At 30.3% G+C, this 12,519-nt stretch overlaps 3 protein-coding genes across 3 annotated transcripts; 2 read left to right on the top strand and 1 right to left on the bottom strand.

Annotated features, from left to right (window-relative positions):
* Positions 1-376: 376 nt before the first annotated feature.
* LOC130014578 (uncharacterized) lies at positions 377-2,128 on the top strand. The gene is made up of 5 exons (XM_050372530.2): positions 377-511; positions 673-849; positions 956-1,054; positions 1,308-1,553; positions 1,635-2,128. The coding sequence occupies exons 1-5, from the start codon at positions 446-448 to the stop codon at positions 1,872-1,874; spliced, it is 828 nt and encodes a 275-aa protein (XP_050228487.1). The 5' UTR covers positions 377-445; the 3' UTR covers positions 1,875-2,128.
* A 1,605-nt stretch (positions 2,129-3,733) lies between these two features.
* Positions 3,734-6,173, top strand: LOC126677756 (uncharacterized). The gene is made up of 6 exons (XM_050372524.2): positions 3,734-3,929; positions 4,523-4,593; positions 4,708-4,884; positions 4,969-5,067; positions 5,295-5,540; positions 5,669-6,173. Exons 2-6 carry the CDS (start codon positions 4,528-4,530, stop codon positions 5,966-5,968), a joined length of 888 nt encoding a protein of 295 aa, XP_050228481.1. The 5' UTR covers positions 3,734-3,929; positions 4,523-4,527; the 3' UTR covers positions 5,969-6,173.
* Positions 6,174-7,384: 1,211 nt separating this feature from the next.
* On the bottom strand, positions 7,385-9,559 carry LOC126676453 (protein AE7-like 1). The gene is made up of 5 exons (XM_050370662.2): positions 9,278-9,559; positions 9,070-9,175; positions 8,741-8,840; positions 8,117-8,162; positions 7,385-7,687 (listed from the first exon to the last, which is right to left on the bottom strand). Exons 1-5 carry the CDS (start codon positions 9,387-9,389, stop codon positions 7,587-7,589), a joined length of 465 nt encoding a protein of 154 aa, XP_050226619.1. The 5' UTR covers positions 9,390-9,559; the 3' UTR covers positions 7,385-7,586.
* Positions 9,560-12,519: the final 2,960 nt, after the last annotated feature.

The raw sequence follows: 12,519 nt of genomic DNA, 5'->3' as shown, positions 1-12,519 counted from the left end.
GCAAAATAAAAGTAAAACATAAAATTCCATTTTTATTGATCAAATCTTCTCTCTCAAGCAACCTTCATCAGGTCTGCTTTTGTTATTATTGTCTAATAGTTTTATTTCATTTTCCTTTTATTTTTTCCGAATGAAATGATCAGTTTGCTTTTAAATAAATTTTACTAACAAATTTTGATACAGAATAAACCATAAGAATGAATTTTTAGTTTGCTCAAACTCTAAATAGTATGGCCTTAATGTGTTGGGGAATGTTGTTGCTGCTTTTTCGGTTTTGCAATGCCAATGTGGTTTCCCCCTTTTCAGATTTGTCTACCTATCCTCAACCTGCAAAAATTGTATTATAAATGTATAAATATATATATCAGAAAGAAATAAAGAAGCTGTGTTCTTTTTTTTCAAATGGAAATTACTTACAATTAGTTGAACTGTATTGACAGTCAAGATGTTTTTACGAAGAAAACATCCTCAAAATCATAAGGAGAATGATGTTGCTCAACGAGATGCGAAGGTGATTATACATCTCGATACACATTTTCGATCTCTTTTAGTTATATGCGAGTGTGTTTCGATCTGTCAATTCAACTGGATCAGTTCAAGTAAGAAGAAAACAAAAAACACCAATATTATGATAAGTTGACAATGTCTTCAATTGTGCTTTTCCATGAGCAGGTCAGTGAACTCAGGGTAGCTCTTGGACCTCTATCCGGTCGTAGTTTAAAGTACTGCACTGATGCCTGCCTGAAACGATATCTGGAAGCTCGCAACTGGAACGTTGACAAGGCACATAAAATGTTGGAAGAGACACTCAAGTGGAGAGCAACTTATAAGCCTGAAGAAATCTGCTGGGTATGTCAATTTGTAATGTTTCCTATATATGGTTCTATATGACAGGCATTTAATTTAATTAGAAGACCGACTTTTTACACATTTCTTACAATTTGTCGTTGTCCAGCATGAAGTATCACATGAAGGTGAGACAGGTAAGGTGTGGCGAGCAAATTTTCATGATCGGAATGGCAGGGCTGTTCTTATAATGAGGCCAGGAATGCAGGTTTGTACTGGTTTGTTTGTTAATCTTGTATTACTTATTAGTTATTATCCCCACAAGTTATTCTATAATGCGCGAACAAGGAAATCCTGAAATGGAAACACCAAAGAAACATGTTTTGCAAATGAAGTTTTTAAGTTTTAGAAGCGTATATATAAATGGAAGCAAAACGCCGATATATAGGACTAGACAAGTTTCTGTAAAACATAGGAGATATTGCCTGTGAAGTTGAAACTTTTTCTTTTTTACACTGCAGAACACAAAGGATTCAGAAGGCAATATTCGCCATTTGGTCTATCTGATTGAAAATAGTATACTTAACCTTGGTGAGGGTCAAGAACAAATGTCTTGGCTGACAGACTTCACCGGGTTGTCATTGACCAACAACGTGTCTGTTAGAACAGCTCGTGATTTCGTTAACATTTTACAGAATCACTATCCTGAGAGGCTTGCCATTGCATTTCTATATAATCCCCCTAGAATTTTCGAGGCTTTTAGCAAGGTTTGTTCTTCCACTTCAAGAATATATATATCTAAAAGTTCATTTTAGATTGTACATTCATTCATGCTGATGTTTCTGCAGGCAGTCAAGTATTTCTTAGATCCCAAAACTTTACAGAAGGTGAAGTTTGTTTATCCAAAAAACAAAGAGAGTGTAGAGCTGATGAAGTCTTTCTTTGATGTTGACAATCTTCCTAGCGAATTCGGTGGAAAAGCAACGTTGAAGTATGACCACGACGACTTCTCACGGATGATGGCTCTCGATGATGTCAAAACTGCAAATTTCTGGGGATCCGATGAGAAAACGCTCATTGCCAATTGAAATTCGTGGTATCAGCTCGCCCCGGAGCCAACATCACTTGCACCTTTATAGTTACATACGAAGTAAAAATAAATAAGGATAGTAAAATCTAACGGAGCATGCTTAAATCATTCTACAAACGTACTAAATATGTGAAACCACAACAATCATTATATACTGAATTGAGCAAAAGGACACTCTAATATCTCAATGATACTCTATCTTGAGTTTAATTGTAGTTTCAATGTAATTTTAGTATGGTTTCATTTCATTTTCGATATGGTTTCATATAATTTTTTGATGTGGTTTCACTTGAGCTTAAACAAGAAAGTAAAATGATTAAATGAAAAATACATGATCAAATAATATTATGTAATAATCTTAAATATTTTTCAACTTCATTTATAAGAAATAATAATAATAATAATATAAATAAATTCAGTAATGTCCCACTGAAATAAAAAAAATTATTACACCAAAAATGAAATTTTATCATTTTAATTAAAATGCAGTCTGAGAGATTATAAACCATACCAAGAGCAATGAATTTATGAAATGAAAATAAATAATTTCAAGAATTAGAGACGTGTGTATAGTTTAGGAAAAATTATTGTATACAACCGTTGTGCCATGTCATTCGTGCAACAAATCTATTGTATGTTAACCATGTGGAAAATTAAATGATAAAAAAATTAAGTAATAATTAAAAAATTCTCTATTACAAATGCTCATTAATTTGATGTAAAAATGACGTGACGCAACGGTTGCATGAGATAAACACTCATAGTCTAAAGTCTAAGTGGTGGAAAATGGCCAAATAATAAAGACAATTGAATAGATGAATGAAGTGACCCCATCCTCCTTGCTATTCTCTCTATTTGACAAATCACAAGTCAGACTATATGCTGTTGGCTTGTTGCTTTCTTTGTTATTCCCCCCACTAACTTATAAATAACTTAATTAATTAATGTTTCTAAAAATGTAATAAACCGGATAGACTCCTAATTACTTTTTTCCCCACCAAATCCATCTGTATGTAGTTTTTGATTAAATAATTTTATCTATCAATAATTGCGATTACATTGATATATTTTTAAAAATTAATTTTACTGTACAATATGCTAATTTGACGGGTTTTAATAAATATATTCAAAAATCAAATAAAAAAAATGAAAAGTATAATTAATTAAATTAAAATATAATTCGATATTTCTATTTGTTTATAATAAATTGTATATATTTATCCAAAAAAAAAAGAAATTGTATATTCAATAAAATTATTTTGATAGAATAATTTTTTTACTAAATTAGATAAATAAATTTTGTAAATTTTATTGTCTTTTTACTTATGGAATAATCTATCATAAAAATAAATTAAATGATTAAAATATATACTAGCTATTTTTATCAAATAGGTCTTTTCATGTTTTTTAATGAATATCTTTTCATGTTTATTATTTACTATTTTCTAATAATTATCAGTACTTATCAAATTGACATAATAGAATATCAAACTTATATTTTAAGAATATCGCCGAAAAACTTTCCGATAGTCTGGCATGGATGTCAAGTTTCCATTGTCCTATTCAAATTTTAAGTTCAGATCGTGACTTCGATTTCAATTTCAATATTAGATTTCGATTTCAATTTTTTTAGTTTTCAATTAGTTTAATCAATTTATTACTAAACACTACATTTATATTTAATAAAAATATCGACTTAGTATCTTTATGATCATTTTAAATTTCAATGAAATTGATTAATTCAAGATAAAATATTAGGTTGATGTAAAATTCTAATTGTTAATCGAATTAGTTTGACCGTTTGGTTCCATCCCGCAAATAAAACAGTCTATGAAATGCCAAAAACAGAGACTTCTATTGAATTGTAAACAAAAAAAAAAAGAAGCCTCCTCCTTTGCCTCTCTTAGTTCATTTCTAATTGATACACACCAAATCAATGTTCACATTCACACTTCATTTAAAGTGAACGCATCATTTTTTGTTTACCAACCAACAAAAAATAAAATTTCCATTTTTATTGATCAAAGCTTCTCTCTTTAGCAGCCTTCATCAGGTCTGTTTTCTTAATATTGTCAAACTATTTTCTTGATCAGTTGAAAGAAAATAACATTTTAGTGTGTTTTTGAGCTTGTTTTGGAAGAATGTTTGGTTATTTTAGATCTGTTGCAGTAAGTCATTGGTTAGTCTTTGAAATTCTGCTGGGATTAATTTAATCAGAAAATATGTTGCTATCTTGAGAGTGAGCTAGAGGTTTAAGTTTGTTTTGATTTGATTTGGTCAAACATTTTATAATCTTAATCATGTTAATAGATTAGATCAAAACAGTTGTTACTTATGTTGGATTAGTTTGATTTTGTGAGAAGTTCAGAAGTTGACTTATTTTCTTAGGAAAAAAAGATAAAAATTTGATCCAGTATTTGCATAAGAATGAATCTTTAAGAACTCTGTCTTAGGAAATGTTCATTACTTTTTTGCTGTTTTGCAATGTAATGTGCATGTTTGATTGTGTTTCCTCTTTTTCAGATTTGTTTACCTACCCTCAACCTGAAAAATTGAATTAGTAAATGCATGAATAATTCAGAAATAAATAAAGATTTTTTTTTCTTCTGATGGAAATTACTCAAATTAATTGAACTACATAGGCAGTCGAGATGTTTCTACGAAGAAAGCAATCGCAAAATCATCAGGAGAATGATGTTGCTCAGCGAGATGCAAAGGTGATAAGAAATCTTGATAGATATTTTCAATCTCTTTTTAATTTAGATAAAAATCTTTCATGGACATTGTTTTTCAATTGTTTACAAATTTTGTTTTTTTTTTCTCATAAGCAGGTCAATGAACTCAGGATAGCTCTTGGATCTCTGTCAGGTCGTAGTTTGAAGTACTGCAACGATGCCTGTCTGAAAAGATATCTAGAAGCTCGAAACTGGAACGTTGACAAGGCTCATAAAATGTTGGAAGAGACGCTCAAGTGGAGGGCAACTTACAAGCCTGATGAAATCCGATGGGTATTGTCAATCTCCAATATTTCCTTAATATTGTCTAATTCCTTTGGAGTATATCACTGATTTTCTTATAATGTCATTGTGCAGCATGAAATATCACATGAAGGCGAGACAGGTAAAGTCTCACGGGCAAATTTTCATGATCGATATGGCAGGACTGTTCTTATAATGAGGCCAGGAATGCAGGTATATACAGGTTCATTTATCAAAGATAACTCATATTGCACGGAAATAAGGAAGTTATAACGAGAAAACGGTAAAATAACATGTTTTACAATAATATGCTATAAATATAAAGTTTTGGAGTTTCAGAAGCATATTTAGAATTGGAAATGAAACATCAAAATGTAAGACTCGATAAGATTCTATGATATTGCAAGTGAAGTTAAACCTTCTTCTTTTTCACATTGCAGAACACAAAGGATGCAGAAGGGAACATCCGCCACTTGGTTTATCTAATTGAAAACAGTATTCTTAACTTAGGTGAGGGTCAAGAACAAATGGCTTGGCTGATAGACTTCACCGGGTTGTCCTTGAGCAATAGTGTACCTGTTAGAACAGCTCGTGACATCATTAACATTTTACAGAATCATTACCCTGAGAGGCTTGCCATTGCATTTCTGTATAACCCCCCAAGAATTTTTGAAGCATTTTGGAAGGTTTGTTCTCCCACTTATCTGAAAATTCATTTTATATTGGAGATTTTTTCGTTCTCGACATGAATAAAGACGTAAATCTGTATATGTGTTCTAACGAAACAATGAAATTCATGCTGTTGTTTCTGCAGGCAGTCAAGTATTTCCTTGATCCCAAAACTTCCCAGAAGGTGAAATTTGTTTATCCAAAAAATAAAGATAGTGTAGAGGTGATGAAATCTTTCTTTGATGTCGACAATCTTCCTAGCGAATTCGGTGGAAAAGCAACCTTGAAGTACGACCACGACGAGTTCTCTCGTATGATGGCTCAGGATGATGTCAAAACTGCAAAATTCTGGGGATTCGACGAGAAGTCGATACACACTGCCAATGGACATTTGGGATCTCAGGTAGCCCCAGAGCCAACGCAGCTTGCACCACCTGCTAGCTGAGAACGTCAGATTAATGCCATGGATTGTGGAAGGTGCAGCTTTGTCTATGACCAAAAGATTCAGAAAAATGTTACTAATTTGTAATGCCAACAGTGAGTTACAACTAGCAGATGTCTATCCCTTCTTTTCAATGGTGTTCCTTTCTGTTCTCGTCACCTTTGAATTGGTAAAATTTTATATAATTAATTTACTCATAAATTATATATTTTCTGTTTGGTTCAAATAAATTCTGTAAAATTTTAAGTAATTTAATTTATAAATATAAACAGTTGAGTATATCAATTTTTTATTTAGAAAATTTCCTTAAAAATTACTTTAAATTTAATTGATTTAGTAATATTTATACCAAATTAATTATAAAGTATATTTATGTGCAAATATAATAAATTTAACTGTAGAATTAAATCAAATAGTAATAGTTTAGAAATTTCTATCTCAAAGATAAAAGATTTTTGTTTTTAAAATACGAAATACCCAACCAATAAAAGCAGTTAATACTGAAATTATTTAATTATCAACATGTCACATCAAATAATTAAGTTGCATTATTGCATCTTTTATTTAACAGAAATATTCATGTTTTATTTATATCCAGCAAGTTATTGACTCCTCTTCTGTATAAAATGTGTTTATTTTTGTGCCTAAAGCTGTTGGGGAGACATTAAGAACTGAGTGGTCCTCCCAAGATCTCAATGAGCAAGACTGACTGGTACTACGTGTTTTAAATTCAAGCCCCCATAAGAAATGAAGTTTCAGCTTTTGTTATCAATGAATTTTTCCAAAGTTTAATAATGTTATGTGAGTTGGTAGAAGTGCAACATGAAAAGAACGCGGCCCACATATTAAGGGATGTTTTCATTTCTAAAATTCCGAGTCGGAATCAAAACCGCCGGATTGAAATCAAAACGCGGTTCCGGTGCGATAAATAGGAAACTTGCCTAGAACCAGTTTCATGCCGATTTCAGCCTGGATTTGACCAGTTCCACTTCCGGCTAATTCCGAGCCTAAACCAACCCATGGCCAGGACTATTGTAGATTTAACCGAGTCGAGCCAATTCACGAATTATTTGGGATTGACTCAAAAATATTTGAAATTGAGCTCATGTTCGAGCTACTGGAGGAAAAATGCCGAGTCAAGTTCAAATATCAAGAAACTCGACTCGAGATGCATACGAGCCTAATCAGATTTTAATTAATTTACTTCTTTTATCTTTTAGAATTATAATTTTTATGCTAAATTTAATTATAATTCTTTTAAATAAATAATCGAGTCAAACTCGACGCTCAATTATTCTCTTAAGTTCAAACTCAAGCTACCAAAATATAACTCAATGGAGTTTGAATTGACTTGAGCTCGAATTAACATTTTTTCGACTCGACTCAATTATACCCCTACTCGAAAGTGTGAACTACATATGTTGCGTGATTTTGTTTCCATTTCTGCAATAGATTATAGATGTTGTGATTTCTATTCTATAAGCATCCATGAGAACCAACAAACACTTGTACAAACATAATATAGGCTGCATTCTACATATGTATTATGTCGCAAGCGATACCATTTATTTTGTATCACTTTTCTATATACAGCTGCTAAAAGGGGTATGAGTGTACTTGATTAAAGCTCATTGGAGTAAAGGCACTCATCCACAAGTTTGCGAAGGTTCGGATTCTCCAGAGCAGCCGCAACTCTTTCTTTATCATTTAACTGCTTGTTAACTGCAAAATCACAAATTGCAAGCACAACTTTATTGGGGGATATCTACGTTTGGGTATGAGCAAGACTGATTTACTAAATTAGAAGTCTATATTGCGCGGAAACTTGATGAATCTTACGTTTCAGCATTTCATTTCCATTTCTACAAATATTTCTGAAGTTCCGAAATTTTATATTTATAATTTATTCTTATAACAAAATATCATTTTGCCGTTTCATGTTTCTACATTTTCCCTTTATGTATTTACATTTCCACGCAACTTGGATTAAAACCAATGCTTCTAACATAGACGACACATGGATAAGAAAGGTTTATATTTCCGTGCAACATAGATTAAAAGCTAAAACTAATGCTTCTAACATAGATGACACATGGATACGAAAGATAACAAAAAGAAAAGTAACAAAATTATTGCCAAAATAAACTTCACCTGATGCTTCATCTGCATGGGATCCAGGAGAAACTTTAATATCCACCTAAGGAAAAAGTACAATCAACTTTACAGTCGTCAATTACTGAAGGCAGAGTGCCACATAATCATGTCAAAGCACAATTCAATTTCCAGATTTTTTCCAATTATATACACATGTGCCTTTGTACAGACTTGGAGAAAGGTAAAAAAACATCTCTAGAAAATACATACAAAAAAAAATCAAATAACTATGTAGAAGCAATGCAAGCATGAGCTCATCGAAAGAATTTTGTACGGTTTTCACCCGTAGATACTAAAGTTCGGTCCTTAATCAACTGACGAAGAGAATTGGCTCAAACACGATTATGCTTGTTCTAGTAAAGGCGAGATGAATCAAAAACAACTAAAAATTGAAAAACTAACAAGGAAATCAACAAGTTACTATCAATCAAACATGGAATATAGAAACAAAAGATCACATCTTCATCCCGCTTAAGATAATGAAACTAAAAGTGTGGTTAACTACTGACATTTCCGAGGCAGCGTATATCATTAAGTATCCTTGAAAAGGATTACCAACTGAAGCTCACAATAATATTCCATTAAAAAAATCCAAAAATGAGCCATATAGAGAGAACTGACCTTATAATGAGGAGGAAAACATTCTTGTAGTTTTACTCTAAGGCAAAGACCAATAACTGTTGCCATACTGCAATGTTGGATGGTCGGAGTAAAAGTAATCCTAAACAAAACAGATAACAGATAAATATACAAACAGCCAATTTTATTTTATTTTGATAATTGGGCGGCCTAGCAGAATTACTAGTTGACGCTTCTATAAATTAGTGGACAAGAATACATTTTACCCCAATTATCAGAATTGAAACTCCTAAGTTCAGTTTAATTGAATTGGGAACTAATGTATGATAACATGCAAGAAAATTAGAAATAAAAGGAAGAGAATTACTGACAAGATACGACCAAGCTTGTCATCAACGGTGATTGATTCCTCTGATAGAACACTGAGCTGTTCCAGTGAATAAGGATGCTCTGGATCTCTTATATCCCTCACAAAATTTGCAGAGCTCAAGTCAAAGATCACATCTTTTTCGAGAATAAAAAGTACCCATAAATTCAATTCAAGTAAATACAATCAGAAGTGAAATAAAAAAAGGATATCATAGATTTCGAGTGGATCGACAGCATCAAGAGAGTGGAGATCTTCAGTGCGGGCAACCCGTTCCTTCTTGGCATGAACCACAGGGTTTGCATTGATCAGACCTAGAGTCATTTCTTTGTTTCTTCTGTGTTTTTCTTTGTTCAAGTCACGGACTGCTAAAATGTTAGTAGAATTTGGCAATCCCCCGAGTGAGTTTACCAGAAGTGTCCATTAATTTCCCAGTAGAGATGTCCAGTGTTCAATCAAAATCAAATAGACAGATTGGATTAAACCAAATTGTTTCAATTGATATATTTTAATATATTTTGATTTCATTAATTACTTAGGTCCCTTTTGGAACAATTCTTTTTACTCACTCATTTATTTGCAAATGAATTCCGCTGTTTGGAATGAAAAACTGTAAACTATAGAATTAAAACGAATTCTGTATATTTATGTTTAGAATGAATTCTAGAATTCAATTCTTTTTAATCTATCCCTAAATTAACCTTATAACCATTTCACTAAACATTAAAAATTAACTAAAATACTACTAAAATTTATTATATGCTAAAAATGACTAACTATATTTGCTCTATAATATAAATTTAGTATATATTATATTACATATAAACAATTAAAATTAATAATATTAAAAATTAACATATATATAAAGTAATGTATTTTTAATAATAACAAGTTACAAGTGTAACATAAAATACTAAATTATAAATTGTTAACTTAATAATTATTAAAATATATAATTTATTTATTTTTTTATTTTAAAAAATTAGTAAAACATAACAACATAAACCAAAAAATTAGTATTTCACCGTGGGCACGCTTTAATTAAAGAGATCTTCTGTCTTTTTTATTGTTCAAAAAATTTGCGAAGCACCAATTTTTATAATTTTTATAAATTCAAAATATAACAATATGAATCACTAAGTTAAGCATAAGCTACTAACTTAAACAAAGATCAAAATGCATAACTTGTTCTTCAAGTTTTACAAATCCAAAATATAGCATATACTTTGTATATCAACAAATTTAACATACACATTATTGAGTATATTCATAAACAACAAAATAAGAACTAATATAAAAAATTTAAACCATTCAAAAATTACACACATATAATTAAAATCAAATACATAATATATAACAAGAAAAAAATAAAACAATTATCCACTAGTTTATTTAACTAATTATAAAAATCTGGAAAAATATTAATAAACTTATTGAAATAATTAATTAAAAATAAATAAAGATAAGTTGATAAAACTAGACTTTTTGGTTTAAGATTTGTTGTAGTAGATTATAATGATTGATCGTGTAATATGGAGTAGAGAACATTGAAAAAAATAAAATGAGAAGGAAAAGTGAAATCAAAATGGAAAGATATAAAATGAGAAGGAAAATTGAATGAGAATGGAAAGAAATAAAATGAGAAAAAAATTGAAATAAAAGTGACAGCAAATAATGTCAAAAGAAAAGAGAAAACCTTTTAAAAGTTGAAAGTATTATCGTCAAAAAGGGATTGTCCTTTTTATCATGTGTTGTTCATTTGTAAATTCTATCTATTTTGTTTGGATTTATAAATCCACAAATAATAACTAATATTAATTCCCTGATTTTAATTTCAAGAATTGTGTTTTTCATTCATTCATTGCAAACATAAAAAATTAGAATTATAAATAAATTCCAACTTTTTTAAGGAATTCGTTCATTTTAAAGGGGGCCTCAACCGCATAGCCTTTACATGCAAGGTGACTTTTAGCCACTTTAACCAAAAATTACCTCTTTATCTTCTCAAATTCCGGCAAAAAAAATCTTCTCAAATAAAAATATTTTTAGTTTAAATAGAATTTTAAATTTTAACTTAGATAAATTTTTTGGCTCGATTAATTTTCATTATGACTTAAAAATTATTTTAATCTAGTGTTTTGATTGAATCATATATTATAATCTAATTTAAAATTAATGTATTTTGCACTGTTGAGTTTTATAGTTTAAACAAGTTGGATCTCTATAATAATTAAAAAGTCTATTCCTTATTTTATGTTATGAAATACTTTTTTTTGAAATTTAGTTGATCGAAACAACGGGCACCAAGGGAGGTAACTCGACCAATTCTTTCCGCGGTCCTGATTGCTTTTGTATGAGGCGCGGTATTGTAAGAATTGCATTCCTCAAAATCATCATCTTACCATGAATAATATTAAATGTATTTTGCGTTAATATTGATATTAATTTTAATATTAAGAGAGCAGATATAAACAATAACTTAAAAAATTTTATTATTTTATTATATCATGATACATACTATTTAGACTTTTATAAATTATTACTCTCTACATCCCAAAAGAATAGTATATATTTTTTTTGTCTCAAATAGTTGTCCACATTTCTTGCAAATGTGGTTTAGAGTGTTTATTTTTTCATTTTGCCCTTATTTAAAATTTATCATTTAATGCGATTAGTTTAAAAAGTAAATTAATCACAACATTTAATAAGGGTATGATAATCCCAAGGCGTAGATGAGTTGGTAAGGCGCTCTTCTAGCTTAAGTGAGGTCGCGGGTTCGAACCGTACTCATGTATGCAGCCGTTTAAATTTAGAGCCAGAGTTTGCCTCCCGCAAGGGACCTACACGGCTCGAGTGGGAATTAGTCTGAATGTGGAAGGCTTAAAGATGTCGTCTCATAGTTGAGACCCGTTCAGAAAATCTCATGTACCCTGTACCAAAAAAAAGGCATGATAGAAAAAAAAAAGTTATGTAACCCAACATTTTCAAAGATTTTCAAGTAGACTTAGTCTATCACGTCATTCGTGAACTAGCCTATCATATTATGACACGTTATTAAAATAGTGACACTATCATAATTTTGGTTATTATTTTTTTACACTTTTAAATAGTAATATTACGATAGTGCTATTAATTTAATAACGTGTTGGACTGAATCTACCTAATAATTTTTCCAACATTTTTAACCCACTTTTTGTACCGCCTGACGTGTCAATCAAAGAATGGATTGATTAAATTTTGTTTTTTGAGATACAGTCGACCCTCTAATAGTTAATATTCTATAAATTAATAATTCTAATAATTAATAGAAAACTGAGGGAACCAATTTCGTTCCGTGTCGACTAATATAATTCTATTATTTAATATTTAATAAAATTTAAAATATATTCTACAAGAATATTAATTATTATAGAGATTTTTTTAAAGAAATATGTAACAATTGATGATTTATTTG

The sequence above is a fragment of the Mercurialis annua genome, linkage group LG4 (genome assembly GCF_937616625.2).
Source record: "Mercurialis annua linkage group LG4, ddMerAnnu1.2, whole genome shotgun sequence".
Classification (NCBI taxonomy): Eukaryota; Viridiplantae; Streptophyta; class Magnoliopsida; order Malpighiales; family Euphorbiaceae; genus Mercurialis; species Mercurialis annua.
The sequence above is the reverse complement of the archived record's forward strand: the minus strand, read 5'-3'. Positions and strand labels throughout refer to the sequence as shown.